Genomic DNA, 18,173 nt, shown 5'->3' on the forward strand with positions numbered 1-18,173 from the left:
GATAACCTGGAGAGAAGAAACCTGCCCCTGGGAGGAAAAGTCTTGAACTCTAGCTTGTATCCCTGGGACACAATGTCTACCGCCCAGGGATCCAGGACATCCCAAACCTAAGCGAAAAAGGAAAGTCTGCCCCCCACAAGATCCACTCCCGGATTGGGGGCAGACCCTTAATGCTGACTTTGATTCAGCAACAGGCTTTTTAGATTGCTTCCCCTTACTCCAGGACTGATTGGACTTCCATGAGGGCTTAGACTGTTCCTGCTTGGAAGATGAGGAGGAAAATTTACCAGAGAAGGAACGAAAATTACTTTAACGACCCTTCTGCTTATTTCTCTTATCCTGAGGGAGAGAATGTCCCTTCCCTCCCGTAATATCAGAAATAATCTCAGCCAAACCCGGCCCAAACAAGGACTTACCCTTGTAAGGAATGGACAAAAGAAGACACATCCGCAGACCAAGACTTCAACCATAAGGCTCTGCTTGCAAGTACAGCAAAGCTAGAAATCTTTGCTCCCAACTTAATGAACTGTAAGGAAGCATCCGCAATAAAGGAATTGGCCAACTTCAGGGCCTTGATCCTATCCTAAATCTCCTCATGAGGAGTATCCTGCTGAATAGAATCAGACAACGCATCAAACCAATAAGCTGTTGCACTGGTGACAGTAGCGTTACACTGCCATTGTATCGAGTAGCTGCAATTGTAACCCCTGGTGAATATACATCCTTTTAATGTCTCCATACATCCTTTTAATGCCTCCAACTTCTTATCCATGGGATCCTTAAAGGAACACGCGTCAGAGTCATCCAAGGTAGCCAAAACCTCCTTAAGCAAACAAACGGAGGTGCTCTAGCTTAAACTTGAAGGAAACAACCTCAGAATCAGAAGAAGGAATTACACTGTCAGAATCTGAAACTTCACCCTCAGATGCTACAGAAGTATCTTCCTCCTCAGAACTATGGGAGGAAACACTCAACATAACTGCCACCTTATCCTTCCTTTTACGCTTCCCCTGCAACAAAGAAAAAGCAGATAAAGCCTCAGATACCGCAAAGGATATGTGAGTAGCCATGTCCTGCAATGAAAATCCAATCTGAGAGGAAACGCAGGGCACTGCAGAAGAGGATAAAGATTGGGACGTTTGGGAAGAAAGCTGTGGTACAGCTTGAACAGGAGACCCCTGAACAGTATCCACTTTAGACAATGATGGCTCAGATTCAAAAAGCTTATCCCTGTAATGTAATGTTCTCTCAATACATGAGGAACAAAAAGGGATTGGTGGTTCCACATTAGCATCAAAACATAGAGTACATATAATATCATGCAGGGCCTCTTGGTCCATCTTTACTTAAAAAATAAAAAATAAACCTTTTAAACCCCTTAAAACAAAAAAACAAGAAAACGTTACTGTCCCTTTAAATATTAAAGTAACGTCTATGTCAATATTATTCCCCACTTCCTCTGTATAACAAATATGTGGAAAAATAATAAAAGAAAGGCAACCTCTACACCTCAGGTGATCCGACTCAAACCTCAGCAACTAGGACCGCTGCTCACACACAACGCAGAGCCTTACAGCAAACTTAGAAATTAGCTTATTCCCTTCCGGAATTAACACAGAGAAAGCGTGCAAACTTTTGCCGCCTCCACAAGCCCTGCCCATCGGGGGTGGGGGGTGGGGTGTCTCCGACTGGCATTAGCCGACAAGAAAAATAAAAAAAGTAAAAAAGCTACGGAACCACCACTGAGCCAAAAGTAAAAAACCTCCCGGTGTGTGTGTGTAGACACGTCCCAACTGTTTAAAGTGCCACAATATTTATCTAAATAAAAATAGTAACGTAGCACTTACCATAGGTCTCTGCTTGGCAGCAATGCAGCACACAAAGTATAAGAGGCACCCTCCTCCAATGGCCCTGTGGAAAATAAAAAAGACTGCATAAACCTATACAGGCTTTCTAAATAGGGCAGCAACCAAATTGAGAGGCACAGTGGGGATTATACCCCACAAGTTCCCAAATGCTTAAAAGCCACAACTGCTCTACTGAAGAGACTGACATGGACTATGGCTAACCACCAGCAATGATCAGAACAGCCAGTTCTGCTTTGAAAATAACAAACTCTTGATTGAAGAACTTCTTTCAAACACCTAACTTTACCACCTCCTTGCAACTGATACAGGCAAAGAGAATGACTGGGGGTTGTGTGTAAGGGAGTGGTATTTAACAGCTTTGCTGTGGTGCTCTTTGCCTCCTCCTGCTGGTCAGGAGTGATATTCCCAACAGTAATTATGATGATCCGTCGACTCACCATGTCATTAGAAAGACTATTCAATAGTACTTACTCTGAATTTCAAATGAGTAGAGTTTTTCTGACAAATGTTAACATTTTCTATAATTTCTCTGCCCCCTGTATCATGTGACAGCCATCAACGAATCACAGACTTATATGTATACAGTGTTAACTGGTGACTCAGAAAGTGTGCGTACATGGTAATAGGAGTAAATTACAAAATTCTATTGCTTTTAGCTCTCTTTAAAGCTGTTCTCTTATTTTAACCCATAAAACTCTACATCTTAATACTCACATATTGTTGCATTATGTGATAAAAGCAGTGCACTTTAACAAATCAATTGGTGGCTTTTTGACAGCTGTACCTTGAGTTGCGGATACACTTGCACAATAGAAAACAGAAGTTACATTTTTGCAGATTTTTAACACAGTTTAAAAGCTACGTATTAAATATAAAAAAATGCCTACCAGTAATATTATTTACTTAATATTCAATGGATTCTCACATTGTTTAAATAAAATTACAGCATTCCAAAAGACAATTCAAATGATGCTTTATTTATTGACAAGTTTATAACAAATGAATGGTTTCACAGTCAATAGGCTGGGCTTACTGGCTTTAACATACAAGTAAATATTTTACTTCATTATACAATATATCCCTTAATGCTACACTATAAATGTTATAAATGAAATGTGTTTATTTACACATTGGTAAATTAACTATGCAAGTGAAATATTTTTTAAACAAAAACGAATCCGACATTTTTCTGTGCTGTCCTTATTTATCTTCATCATCATCATCATCATCAACATAGTTCAGGATTAGCATATGAGATATTGTCTTTCACATTATGTCTATTATATAAAATGTGTCTTAAAGGGACAGTAAAGATGAAACTTTCCTGATTCAGAAAGAGCAACTGTAAACAACTTTTCAGTTTACTTTTATTATCAAAATTTTCTTCATTCTCTTGGTATTTTTTATTGAAAAACATACAGTACCTAGGTATGCTTAGGAGTAGCCATGTACTACTAGGAGTTAGCTGACTATTAGTAAGTGAACAAATATGCCTCTTGCCATTGGCTAACCTGATGTGTTCAGCTAGCTTGCAGTAGTGCATTGCTGCTCCTTCATCTAAGAATACCAAGGCAATGAAGCACACTTGATAATATAAATACATTGGAAAGCTGTTCAAAATTATATGCTCTATATGAATCATGAAAGAAAATGTTGGGTTTCATGTCCCTTTAATTAAGCTACAAGAACGCTATTTTGCTGTGAGGTAATCTTAGCCAATAGCATGCTAGCTATCCAGCATGGAGCCAGCTGGCCCGTACGGCTATTGGCTAAGAGGTGGAAATGTGACCTCCCAGCAAAATAGTGTTCTGCCGTGGGCTGCCTGAGGAGCTCAGTACGGAGAACACTTCAGACAAATAAAGGAACTTTCAGCTTGAAGTATTTGATTTATTTGTTCCACTGGTAAATCCTAGCGTTTCACAAGCGCTAGGATTTACCATCACTTTAAAAAAGAAAAAAAGAAACAGGCAATCTATGTTGGTCATGCAAAGCTGGGGAATGGGTATTAAAGGTGTTATCTATCTTTTTAAACAATAAAAAAATCAAGCAGATTGTCCCTTTAAATACCTCTTTGCTTTTGTGTAAAAATTGTGATGTCCAACTCTACCTAGATAGACTAAAACGCAAAATTTGTAACCTAGGTTTTCCAAACGCTGCGAATTGCCAATACCGTCTATATGATTTGCAGCATTTGCAGGTTACAGAATCGACTTTTTGTCCTCTGTAGAGAGCACGGGACAAACATCATTTTTAATGCAAAAACAAGCGATGTTTAATGCCCTTTTAATAGTGCGACAAAAAACCTGGGAACAAACTATTAGCCTTTTTCTAAGCAAGAATTGTTCTACTTGTAAGCAAATAATATTACTTTCAGACATAGCTAAACACCAGCTCATTGTGTTTATTTGTTTGTTTGATCTTGTGCTTTTATTACTGTAGCTCTCTGATAGCTTGAGCTACATTGATTTTGTTCATTATTTTATTAGCACGGTATCATTTTCTTACACAAACAAAACTGCTTTTTCGTTGGCTTCTGTTACTGCTTGGCACACACAGCTTTAATCACAATATCTTTATACAAGATAATATTCTGCTACACAAAGAAAAACATTGGAATGACTTTCATTTAAAAATAGATTTAAGTGAAATCCCTTATTTAAAGCATCTGTAATAGAAATTCAGCTTTTGGTTGATACAATAAACATGGAACGTCAGTGTTAGCTAAGCAGCTAAAGTCACATTTGCTGCTACTGTTAATACCATTGTCACACTTATAAAACTTTATTCAGCCATGTAAGGCAAACGACAATTACAGAGAGGCAGGTAGCCTAATATGTTACCGCTCCTGAAAAAGTCATATGTCATCTTCTCATTTACCCATAAAGCATCTCTCCTCACTTTCTATTCCCTCCAGCTGTCGGTATAAGATGTACACCTATTTAGAGAGCAATATTTTATGTAGGTCCATGGAAGTTTCGAGTGGGGCAAGAAAGGGCAAATGTCGCTCTGGAATGTTGCTTTTTGTAACCAAATTGTATATAGATAACAAGAAACAGAAAGGGGTCTTCTAATTTCTTTTATATTTAATTTGATAAAAAAGTACACTATTTATTTTCCTCTCTATCAATCTAAACAGCATTTAATGTCACTTAATGGTTGGTAGAACAATTTGCATTTAATTCATATTAGAAAATGTTCTGGGAAAACAAACTAACCATATAGTGCAATTATTACATACATAACATGCAATATAAAAATGTAGTTAATACAGAAAACAGCTTGTTTTTCTATTTTGAACTATATCTCAAATGTCATGTTAAATGCATTTTATATATATATATATTAAACTATTTTTGCAGCCTGATTTTTTTTTTATAAATACATTTTTATATATTACATATTAGCATTTGTCTTAAATTAGATTATTGCAGGTCTGAAATATTAAGTACAGTCCATCATCATTCTTACATAACTAATGAAAGTTTTTACTTTCCACGTGTATTACATGCGCTACCTACACGATAAATTGCGCGGCACTAGTAATTTAGCTCATAGTGTGACAGATTTTTTAGTGGATCACTGTAAATAGGTGACCTGAGGTTTGGAGCATATTTTTTTTATTTCTCCAGCCTAAATATGTTTCAGAAAGTGTGTAATTTAATCTGTTAAATTCAACACTTATATTAGTCAATTTAAAGGATTCCCAACCAGACACAATGCAATTAAATGAACTTGAGAATTAAGGCCGCAGATCACTCTGTTGTCTATGCAGCTTTATACAAAGCCAAAATAAGCATCCTTGAACCCTATATGATTGATGAAATACAAAAAACTAACAATGTTTCAGGACACTTCAAATTATAAATATATATATATATAAAAACAAAACTAAATGTAAAAACATTGGTGTCACTATTTACTAGAAATGCACTCCTAATTATATACTGTACTAGTCCTAAAACCCGTTCACACTGGCCGTGTTGTGTTTTTGTTTTATTTTTATTTATTTATTTATTTTATTTTTTTTCTCTCTCTCTCTCTCTCTCTCTCGTGCGCCTTTACTTGCCGGTCCTCGCGCTGCTTTGTTTCACCCCCTGCGCGTGCGATCAGCTGTGCTGCCGGGTCCTCGCGCTGCTGCCGGGTCGGTGCGCGTGCGATCAGCTGCAAGAGTTTGTCTGAACTGCGCATGACGGCTTCAGACAAACTCTTGTCTTTTATAATATAGGATTAGTCATTGTATGTCATGTATATGGATGAAGAGGAATTAAACACAGGTAAAATACTTTTTGCACAAAAAAGGTGAAGTAAAATTAGTTTTAATGTAAATTTTATCTAGCAAAACATACATATTTGTACAAAGCACAAACCAAGATATTCATTGCTCACTGGCTAATTAGGACAGCTGCTACAATTCTATTGGTGGCGATAGACGAACCTCCACAAGCCTGACAAGCGAAGATGGTTTATTTAGAACAGTAACATTGATTTTTCAAAAAACCAGGAGACTGAAATACATTTTGAAATGCCCTCCAAAAACAAAAAAACTAATACAATGTGCCTTTTAAAATATACTGTACCTTGTATTGAATCATCTTTCTAATATGTCTTTACAATTTATACCACATAATTGTTAGTTTTTTTTTAAAAAACTGCTATTGTAAAACAAATATTCTTAAGACTACTAAATTGTTTATTGTATATTTACAAAATATGAAGATTTTGATCGAAAATATGTGCAACAAATAATCCCCATTATCGATTTGGTTACTGGCAATTTTGATAAACTTGACTTTTATCAAAAGAAACATCCCAGAGTAGCGCGTGCACAAACATCATAATGTTCTTCCTTATATATGAGGAGAGGGAACGGTCAGTAGGCCAGTGAGCCTCATCTTATTAATGCCGCCATCCAGGGTACATACTCTCGGGTAGCCCAGCTTTACCAGATGAGCTGCAAACTGAAACAAACTGTAGTTAGTATAACTATATTCCTTTAGGTTACAAACACACAGTAATGTTACAACGTTAGTTATGCTGATATTTGTAATAATCCATTTGACAAGTTTCTGCATAAAAGGGGACATAATTAGCTTTTGTGTAACACTTGTGCTTGTCCCACATTCACTGGAGAGGCCTAGGTTACAGAATTTGCGCTTTAGACTCTCTAGGTAGAGAGCAAATAGAGTTTAATGTCCCTTTTTTAGCCATGTAAGTGCTGAAGGCAATGTTGCATCTGGTGCTTCCCACTGCTTCTTTGACAAAATTAGCTCTGGACTGATTACAGGTTCACTTGACACAATGAAGTACAGGATATCAAAGTGTATATTGAGTACATTTGAAGTCAATTTAATGCCCATTTTTTACCTTTGTACTTCCTTTTCCTGGCCCCTCAATGTTTTTTACTATTGCCAATGGGAAGCTGTAATGCATATGTTATGATAATCTATAGCTGCCTCTGCTATAGAAATTCCCTGCAAATTGCACACACACAAACAAAACTATGAATAGAGCGGGCAGCCAGCTTCAGGTAAGAAGAAAAAGTACAAAATGTCTAAAGTGCCCTAACAGCTCTAATATTAAAATATTTCATATGCACTCATCACATACTTTGATATCTTGCTCTGCAATGCGTCTAAGTTTGTTATCACTTTAATTGGTATAGGCACATTTTTGTCCCTTATATCTGTCAGAGAGGACAGCAAACAATTCACCCTCTATGATAGGCAAGGGTTAGCTACATGTGATATTTAGATAAGTGTGGTTTCATGCTTTTTATTAACATAGTTCTGTATACAAAGAGCAAAATACCAGGGGGGCATTTACCCTTTCCCCCCCTCCTTACATTCATTGACCTACATGAAACATGGCACTCAAAACAGGTGCAGGGGAGATAAAGAGCATAGGTCAGAGCATATAAAGCATCTGTTTCACAATATAGACTGTAATCTATACACATTTTACACCCACAGCTGGAGGGAATCAAAAGTAAGGTAAGATAAAAGCAAGAAACAGTTCAACATTCAGGAATTATATGCATAAAACTACCCAAATGATTCATTAGGCTCATACTTCAGAAAGGTATCTGCCATTAAAATGTAAGTTTATGGGTGGCAATGCTAGAGCCAATCAGTATCTAATGTAAGACACATGAGTTAGAGTATGGGACTCAGATTGTTGCACTAAGGCAGTTACACAGGACAGGCGCAAAAGAATGTTAGGGGAAAATAGTGGTTTGAGTATGAAGAGACTGGCGAAGGATGCAGAGATTAAGGGGGAGCTGAACATAACCAATATCTATAGTCTGCAAGCAGGGTTGTATTTTGGTCTAGGCACTTGCCTAGGGCAGCAGCTTTGGGGGGGGGGCGCAGTTTTTGAGTCTCACTACACACACACACACACTGCACTACACATGCACACTGCACTGCATACACTCACCATATACACACACTGCACTACACATGCACACTGCACTGCATACACTCACCATATACACACACACACTGCACTACACATGCACACTGCACTGCATACACTCACCATACACACACACATTGCACTACACATGCACACTGCACTGCATACACTCACCATATACACACACACACTCACACTGCACTACACATGCACACTGCACTGCATACACTCACCATATACACACACACACTGCACTACACATGCACACTGCACTGCATACACTCACCATACACACACACATTGCACTACACATGCACACTGCACTGCATACACTCACCATATACACACACACACTCACACTGCACTACACATGCACACTGCACTGCATACACTCACCATATACACACACACACACACACACACTGCACTACACATGCACACTGCACTGCATACACTCACCATATACACACACACACACTTGAACATGGAAATGCAATGAAAAAAAAGTCACGTTACACCCTCACCAAAAAATATGGCCAAAAAAGGCCTAAAACCTGGGGGTGGGCAGCAGAATTTTGAGTGCCTAGGGTAGCACATAACCTAAATATGCCACTGTCTGCAAGGCTAAATAATCATTAGTCAGAGTTATAAGGATTGCTCCCCTCGCAATACACAAGTTGGCTCTAACATTTTGTATGTTATGCTGTTTATATATTAACTTGTCAGTTTATTCATCTGTTGACAAAGTGAAAATCAGTAACAAACCACTTGAAAACCTGATAAATATGATTATTTTAACTCTCTAGATCAGTGCTTTCCAAACTGTGTGTCGTGCCACATTAGTGTGTCGGCAGCAGTGTGTATGTGTGTCCCTGCTTCAGCACAAATTTTGAAGAATTTAAATTTTTAGGGGTTTCCGACTTTCTGCCTGCCTGCTACGCATATCACGTGGTTGACACCTAGTGGGTCACAGATCATCTTAACCTATTGGCGCAGCTCAGCGGGAACTGAAACTATTCCCATTGGCGGCTTTGGCAGCACATTGGCTCCTGACCGTATATGTAGTCTCCTCAATCGGCTCATGACTGCGTGTGTAGTCAGTGAGTGGGACAGCAGTGTGTTTGCAGCGCGGGCAGTAGTTAGTCAGACTCGCAGATCTCTGAGGGTGACAGCTTAAATGCTCAGCTGAAATCAGAATTCAAAGTGGGTTTTTTGCAGCTAGCTCCCAGTAGTGCATTACTGTTCCTGCGCTTGATATATGGATAGGAAGTGGAAGCTTAAAAATGCTTGATGATGAAATGTGAGTACTGTGTTCATCCCATCAACCTCATACATCCCATTAAAATAGTAAGTAGCTAATGGTGTTATTAAACTTACTTTTAATTCTTGCTCATACTTGCATACTGTTACTTGTAAATACACTTTGTTATTATATAATTTATGTATGTGTCCGTATCTCTTAAAACAAGTTAGTTTAACCTCCTGTTTGCTTGTACAACTGAATTACTGTGTCGCGAAATGATGTAGGTCTAAAAAGTGTGTCACCAACATGAAAAGTTTGGAAAGCTCTGCCCTAGATAGTAGCCAAATAAGGATTGATTTTCGATGAGTTGGGCACAGCCTAACTAATCCCTATGTAGCATGTAGCTAGGTTTAGCAATTTGCTGCATACTTAGGTTTCCCAGTTTGAGCTATTGGGGCATATTTATGATAGTGCGAGCGGACATGATCGGATATAGCGGATCATGTCAGCTGCACATCGATAAATGCCGACAGCATACGCTCTCAGCATTTATCATCGCACCAGCAGTTCTTGTGAACTGCTGGTGCAATACCGCCCCCTGCAGATTTGCGGCCGCTAGAAGGGGGTGTCAATCAACCCGATCGGGTTGATTTCTGTCCGCCGCCTCAGAGCAGGCGAAAAGGTTATGGAGCAGCGGTCTTTTAGATAAACATGCCCCATAGACTTTCTATGGAGAATGAAGCAAAAGCAAGAAAATTAAATGATGTGTATTACATTGTTGCTTTTGTTTTGTTTCATTAAACAAAAAAAACGTGGTACTCAAAATAGTTCTGTCATGCATGTGAAACAGCAATAAAATATATATTTTAAAAATATTAAGAAAAAGCTGTTTAAAAGTAATGTAAAACTAACAGGAAGTTTATGACTGTGTACAGCTGCGCCCAAGGAGTCTAATGCTCATTGGCTGATACAGGCAACTCCCACTGGAAAGTTGGTTTGGTTTAGCACAGGAGAACGTATTTAAAAAAACAAACAAAAAAAAACAAAGCACTGTAATAGATTTTTGAAACATTCTGTTTCAGATGGAACAAATAGTATTTTTGAGTATCATGTTCTTTTAAAAGAATTAATAGTAGGTTAAATTTTGGGATAAAAGGGACAGTAAAGCCAAAAAATAAACTTGTATGATTGACAGAGGAGCAGACTTGGGGAGGCTCAGGATTAGCAATGCACTACTGGGAGCTAGCTGCTGATTGGTTGATACACATAATACACATATATGCATCTTGTCATTGGCTTACTCAATATTTACAACTAGTTCCTAGAAATTAATTGCTGCTCCTTCAACAAAGGATACCAAGAAAATGAAGTAAATGTGAATGTTGTTTAAAATTGTATGCTCTATACGAATCGTGAAAGTTTAATGTCGCTTTAAATCCGATCTGGAGGGCGAGGTGACACTATTTCAGTTTTAATAGAGGCCAGTTGACGTAAAAATATTTGAATAGTAGGTCCTTTAAATGATATCACTTACTATAACATCTACAAAGCACCAGTTTTTATGGGCACATAGGTCAAAATGATTACAAATTATAGTAGCAGCACACTTTGTATTTGTCTTAGTAAAATAAACGGTATCATTTTACCATAGATGACACAGGATGACGATAGAAGCCTTTACACACTAAGGCCTAGATTTGGAGTTCGGCGGTAGCCGTCAAAACCAGCGTTAGAGGCTCCTAACGCTGGTTTTGGCCGCCCGCTGGTATTTGGAGTCAGTGATTAAAGGGTCTAACGCTCACTTTACAGCCGCGACTTTTCCATACCGCAGATCCCCCTACGCCATTTGCGTAGCCTATCTTTTCAATGGGATCTTTCTAACGCTGGTATTTAGAGTCGTTTCTGAAGTGAGCGTTAGAGCTCTAACGACAAAATTCCAGCCGCCTGAAAATAGCAGGAGTTAAGAGCTTTCTGGCTAACGCCGGTTTATAAAGCTCTTAACTACTGTACCCTAAAGTACACTAACACCCATAAACTACCTATGTACCCCTAAACCGAGGTCCCCCCACATCGCCGCCACTCGATTTAAATTTTTAACCCCTAATCTGCCGACCGCCACCTACGTTATATTTATGTACCCCTAATCTGCTGCCCCTAACCCCGCCGACCCCTGTATTATATTTATTAACCCCTAACCTGCCCCCCACAACGTCGCCGCCAGCTACTTACAATAATTAACCCCTAATCTTCCGACCGCAAATCGCCGCCACCTACGTTATCCCTATGTACCCCTAATCTGCTGCCCCTAACATCGCCGACCCCTATATTATATTTATTAACCCAAACGTCGCCGACACCTGCCTACACTTATTAACCCCTAATCTGCCGAGCGGACCTGAGCGCTACTATAATAAATGTATTAACCCCTAATCCGCCTCACTAACCCTATCATAAATAGTATTAACCCCTAATCTGCCCTCCCTAACATCGCCGACACCTACCTTCAATTATTAACCCCTAAACTTCCGATCGGAGCTCACCGCTATTCTAATAAATGGATTAACCCCTAAAGCTAAGTCTAACCCTAACACTAACACCCCCTAACTTAAATATAATTTTTATCTAACGAAATAAATGAACTCTTATTAAATAAATTATTCCTATTTAAAGCTAAATACTTACCTGTAAAATAAACCCTAATATAGCTACAATATAAATTATAATTATATTATAGCTATTTTAGGATTAATATTTATTTTACAGGCAACTTTGTAATTATTTTAACCAGGTACAATAGCTATTAAATAGTTAAGAACTATTTAATAGTTACCTATTTAAAATAATAACAAATTTACCTGTAAAATAAATCCTAACCTAAGATATAATTAAACCTAACACTACCCTATCAATAAAATAATTAAATAAACTACCTACAATTACCTACAATTAACCTAACACTACACTATCAATAAATTAATTAAACACAATTGCTACAAATAAATACAATTAAATAAACTAGCTAAAGTACAAAAAATAAAAAAGAACTAAGTTACAGAAAATAAAAAAATATTTACAAACATAAGAAAAATATTACAACAATTTTAAACTAATTACACCTACTCTAAGCCCCCTAATAAAATAACAAAGCCCCCCAAAATAAAAAATTCCCTACCCTATTCTAAATTAAAAAAGTTACAAGCTCTTTTACCTTACCAGCCCTGAACAGGGCCCTTTGCGGGGCATGCCCCAAGAATTTCAGCTCTTTTGCCTGTAAAAAAAAACATACAATACCCCCCCCCCAACATTACAACCCACCACCCACATACCCCTAATCTAACCCAAACCCCCCTTAAATAAACCTAACACTAATCCCCTGAAGATCTTCCTACCTTGTCTTCACCATCCAGGTATCACCGATCCGTCCTGGCTCCAAGATCTTCATCCAACCCAAGCGGGGGTTGGCGATCCATAATCCGGTGCTCCAAAGTCTTCCTCCTATCCGGCAAGAAGAGGACATCCGGACCGGCAAACATCTTCTCCAAGCGGCATCTTCGATCTTCTTCCATCCGGTGCGGAGCGGGTCCATCTTGAAGCAGGCGACGCGGATCCATCCTCTTCTTCCGATGTCTCCCGACTAATGACGGTTCCTTTAAGGGACGTCATCCAAGATGGCGTCCCTCGAATTCCGATTGGCTGATAGGATTCTATCAGCCAATCGGAATTAAGGTAGGAATTTTCTGATTGGCTGATGGAATCAGCCAATCAGAATCAAGTTCAATCCGATTGGCTGATCCAATCAGCCAATCAGATTGAGCTCGCATTCTATTGGCTGTTCCGATCAGCCAATAGAATGCGAGCTCAATCTGATTGGCTGATTGGATCAGCCAATCGGATTGAACTTGATTCTGATTGGCTGATTCCATCAGCCAATCAGAAAATTCCTACCTTAATTCCGATTGGCTGATAGAATCCTATCAGCCAATCGGAATTCGAGGGACGCCATCTTGGATGACGTCCCTTAAAGGAACCGTCATTAGTCGGGAGACATCGGAAGAAGAGGATGGATCCGCGTCGCCTGCTTCAAGATGGACCCGCTCCGCACCGGATGGAAGAAGATCGAAGATGCCGCTTGGAGAAGATGTTTGCCGGTCCGGATGTCCTCTTCTTGCCGGATAGGAGGAAGACTTTGGAGCACCGGATTATGGATCGCCAACCCCCGCTTGGGTTGGATGAAGATCTTGGAGCCAGGACGGATCGGTGATACCTGGATGGTGAAGACAAGGTAGGAAGATCTTCAGGGGATTAGTGTTAGGTTTATTTAAGGGGGGTTTGGGTTAGATTAGGGGTATGTGGGTGGTGGGTTGTAATGTTGGGGGGGGGGTATTGTATGTTTTTTTTTACAGGCAAAAGAGCTGAAATTCTTGGGGCATGCCCCGCAAAGGGCCCTGTTCAGGGCTGGTAAGGTAAAAGAGCTTGTAACTTTTTTAATTTAGAATAGGGTAGGGAATTTTTTATTTTGGGGGGCTTTGTTATTTTATTAGGGGGCTTAGAGTAGGTGTAATTAGTTTAAAATTGTTGTAATATTTTTCTTATGTTTGTAAATATTTTTTTATTTTCTGTAACTTAGTTCTTTTTTATTTTTTGTACTTTAGCTAGTTTATTTAATTGTATTTATTTGTAGCAATTGTGTTTAATTAATTTATTGATAGTGTAGTGTTAGGTTAATTGTAGGTAATTGTAGGTAGTTTATTTAATTATTTTATTGATAGGGTAGTGTTAGGTTTAATTATATCTTAGGTTAGGATTTATTTTACAGGTAAATTTGTTATTATTTTAAATAGGTAACTATTAAATAGTTCTTAACTATTTAATAGCTATTGTACCTGGTTAAAATAATTACAAAGTTGCCTGTAAAATAAATATTAATCCTAAAATAGCTATAATATAATTATAATTTATATTGTAGCTATATTAGGGTTTATTTTACAGGTAAGTATTTAGCTTTAAATAGGAATAATTTATTTAATAAGAGTTAATTTATTTCGTTAGATAAAAATTATATTTAAGTTAGGGGGTGTTAGTGTTAGGGTTAGACTTAGCTTTAGGGGTTAATCCATTTATTAGAATAGCGGTGAGCTCCGATCGGAAGTTTAGGGGTTAATAATTGAAGGTAGGTGTCGGCGATGTTAGGGAGGGCAGATTAGGGGTTAATACTATTTATGATAGGGTTAGTGAGGCGGATTAGGGGTTAATAACTTTATTATAGTAGCGCTCAGGTCCGCTCGGCAGATTAGGGGTTAATAAGTGTAGGTAGGTGTCGGCGACGTTGTGGGGGGCAGATTAGGGGTTAATAAATATAACATAGGGGTCGGCGATGTTAGGGCAGCAGATTAGGGGTACATAGGGATAACGTAGGTGGCGGCGTTTTACGGAGCGGCAGATTAGGGGTTAAAAGTGTAATGCAGGGGTCAGCGATAGCGGGGGCGGCAGATTAGGGGTTAATAAGTGTAAGGGTAGGGGTGTTTAGACTCGGGGTACATGTTAGGGTGTTAGGTGCAGACGTAGGAAGTGTTTCCCCATAGGAAACAATGGGGCTGCGTTAGGAGCTGAACGCTGCTTTTTTGCAGGTGTTAGGTTTTTTTTCAGCTCAAACAGCCCCATTGTTTCCTATGGGAGAATCGTGCACGAGCACGTTTTTGAGGCCGGCCGCGTCCGTAAGCAACTCTGGTATCGAGAGTTGCATTTGCGGTAAAAATGCTCTACGCTCCTTTTTTGGAGCCTAACGCAGCATTTGTTTTAACTCTCGATACCAGAGTTAAATTTATGGTGCGGCCAGAAAAAAGCCCGCGGAGCGTTAACAGCCCTTTTACCGCCGAACTCCAAATCTAGGCCTAAATGTGGTTGTGCTGAAATATATTTTGGTTACCATTCAAGTAGAAAATACCAAGGTGCAAATGACAGTAAAATGAATATATGTAATTCTTTCAGTGAATTCTTTGAAACAAAATCCACTTTGAACAAGAGGGCATATCAAGCTGGCTTAGGCATCTGTCACAGAGACAAACTCTTTGTAAAGTTAAGCCGCCCATCTGAATGTTTCACTACCTTGGAATCTTTGAGCCACTAAAGTGAAAATGTCAATCACAGTGTCTTGGTTCTTAATGCTGAAGATATGATTTACAGTGCTGAAATCTTTAAGAGTTAATGGTATAATGGATAGATTATGTGTAAGAATTAATTACACTCAAATCTTTAACCAGGACTCAAAAGGCCAAAAAAGAGAAAGAATAGAACAGTTGTAATGTTAGACTGCTGATCAGATGTTATTGTTTTTTGTTTACATCATGGGCCTGATTATCAGAAAATCACTAATATGGAGCGAAATCATGGGGAAAAAACGTTGTATTTGATTTTTTTTAGCAACACAAAGAAAGGAAATCCTAGCACACAGACTCAAATTAAAAAAACGGGCTGTATCCAAAAAATAGCGATTAAAAGCAAAGCTATTGGGGCATGTCCGGGCCAAGGCCGAAGATGGCTGCTAAATTGGGAGCTCTATAAAGGAATATTACAATCCGCCTTGTAATTAAGGATATTTTCATTCATCCAGGCAGAAATTGACCCCTATGAAGCTGAGAACACGTTGCAGACCTGGAATATACTTATATTTAAAGAAAGAGAAGCTTCCTAAACCGGACCGCAGGGATTTCTTGGCGGCCTTCAAGGAAGGGAAACCCAGCACCCCCCCCCCGGGGAACCGGGGTAAGCAGAGTAAGAATTGTACCTCTGCATCTACTCAGAGTTGTGCCTATATCTACCTCCAGCAAACCACCATGGATGAGCTATATCTGGTTGTGAAAGCTCTGATGGAGAAGCGGGACGCATTGATATGCGAGAGAACTGACCGCATAGTTGCGCAGCAAACCGCACCAGGCCTGATGGAAACCGCAACTAATTACGGCAATATATCGCAGAGTGAGCCGCCACCATTCCCACCTCGCAGCCTGAGCCCTACAAGTAAAGGCAAACAAGCACGAAATGTACCTGAGGTTAGGCCACCTGAGTTGGCTTCAGAGCGACATGAGCAGAGAGGGCCTGATGGCGTTAGGAGGGGCTGGGGCCTTACTGATGCAGACCGGCACCTCTTGGTTTTGGAGGATCAGTGGTGCTATCCGCCTGAGGGTCAAATATGGAGTCCCGGTCCGGGGCCGGCCCTGTACGTTGCCTGGGGAGATGCGGCCGGTTTCCCTGGGTGGGGGATGGAGCTCCCTGGCCGGATCCCACTTAAGTACCGCAACGGCCTATCCTGGGAGTGCAATAGCTGGCGTATGGGTGAGATTTATCCCTCTTACCTTCTCAGCTGTCCGAGTCTAGTGGGGACCGGGAGGTCTTTACTTCCACCCTGCCGATATGATCAGACAGGCATTGGGTGACACCGCAATAACAGGGGATGGGGCTGGAATCTCAGGTCCGGCACTAAAAACTTCACCTCCCCTTGTACTGAGGAACCGGACTGCTTTATATAGACTATGTGGGCCGATTGATGCCGGGTAGATATAACTGTTTTACCGAGACTGGAACTGAGGTGCCATGGGTACATATCTCTGATGACGGCCTTGCTCCCTGATATGAACATTGTATAGTTCCTAACTGGACCTAACTATCTATGGCCCTCAATATAAGAATTACATGCCTTAGTCTTACTTAATTAAGCTTCGCAGCCTACACTGTATGTAGAGGTACTAGCATAATTTAAAAAAAAAAAAAAAAAAAAAAAGTTTCTTATCTGCAGAATTCAGGCTCTAATAATTGGGGTATTGTGACAATAGTGGGGGTGGGTGCCCCATCTGAGCTCTACATGCTGCGATCTATAATGTGTACTAAAAACATTGAATGGTGGTATTTCTCATCTATATGTGAGGGAGGTGCATGGGTCACTGCTATACAATTGTTTTTGATTTAAATATATGACATGTGAAAAGTCTATCAGTTAAGGTTGCCTGTTTTACTATTCCTTTTCCAGCCTCTTTATTTATTCTCTCATTATCAGCATAATAGGTTCGAGGGGTATTGTGTATTTCTACTATTGTATTGTGACAGATTAACACCCTACACAATACCCATATTTCTACTAATTAAGGTACCCCTAGTTTCTCACATTAGAGTTATGCATAATCTGAGGCTTTTTTAGAAGCCTATAGTATATTGTAGGATATAATGGAATGTTACAGTGTATTTCTCTCCTTACAGATGCTTACTTTGTTTATGTTTTTTAATTTGTTGACAGAGATCTGTACTGAAATGTGCATGCTGGTGCTTAATTTTCTTACCTAGTTAAAGGTTCAGCTGAATGATCCATGGACAAACATAAGCCTGCATAATGTTTTATTTTGGTCAATGAAGCTAGGCTTGAACTCAGCTAGACGGTTGGTGTTGTTTTATCTGTCCTATTTCCATGCACTTATGTAAAAACGAGGTAATGCTCATGGCTTGAAGGTGTACATTTGGATTGAGTTAAGTCCAGAACCTTCAGATGTAATGACATGCTTGTTTAATTCATCTTGTAAAATTTCATATTTGTCAAATGGGCATGTTGCCATGATACTGCTTTATGGAGTTTTTTATTTCTGTTTGACACTTTACCTCAA

The 18,173-nt window shown here is 39.3% G+C and overlaps 1 protein-coding gene across 1 annotated transcript in view; it reads right to left on the reverse strand.

Moving 5' to 3' along the window:
• Positions 1 to 2,824: 2,824 nt before the first annotated feature.
• The window catches only part of TBCK (TBC1 domain containing kinase), a 747,174-nt gene continuing 731,825 nt past the window's right edge, over positions 2,825 to 18,173 (reverse strand). The window contains 1 exon segment of the mRNA XM_053703518.1: positions 2,825 to 6,826. Within this exon segment, the coding sequence (XP_053559493.1) occupies positions 6,716 to 6,826 (111 nt within the window). The 3' untranslated portion in view covers positions 2,825 to 6,715.

This window comes from Bombina bombina, chromosome 2 (genome assembly GCF_027579735.1).
Source record: "Bombina bombina isolate aBomBom1 chromosome 2, aBomBom1.pri, whole genome shotgun sequence".
Taxonomy (NCBI): Eukaryota; Metazoa; Chordata; class Amphibia; order Anura; family Bombinatoridae; genus Bombina; species Bombina bombina.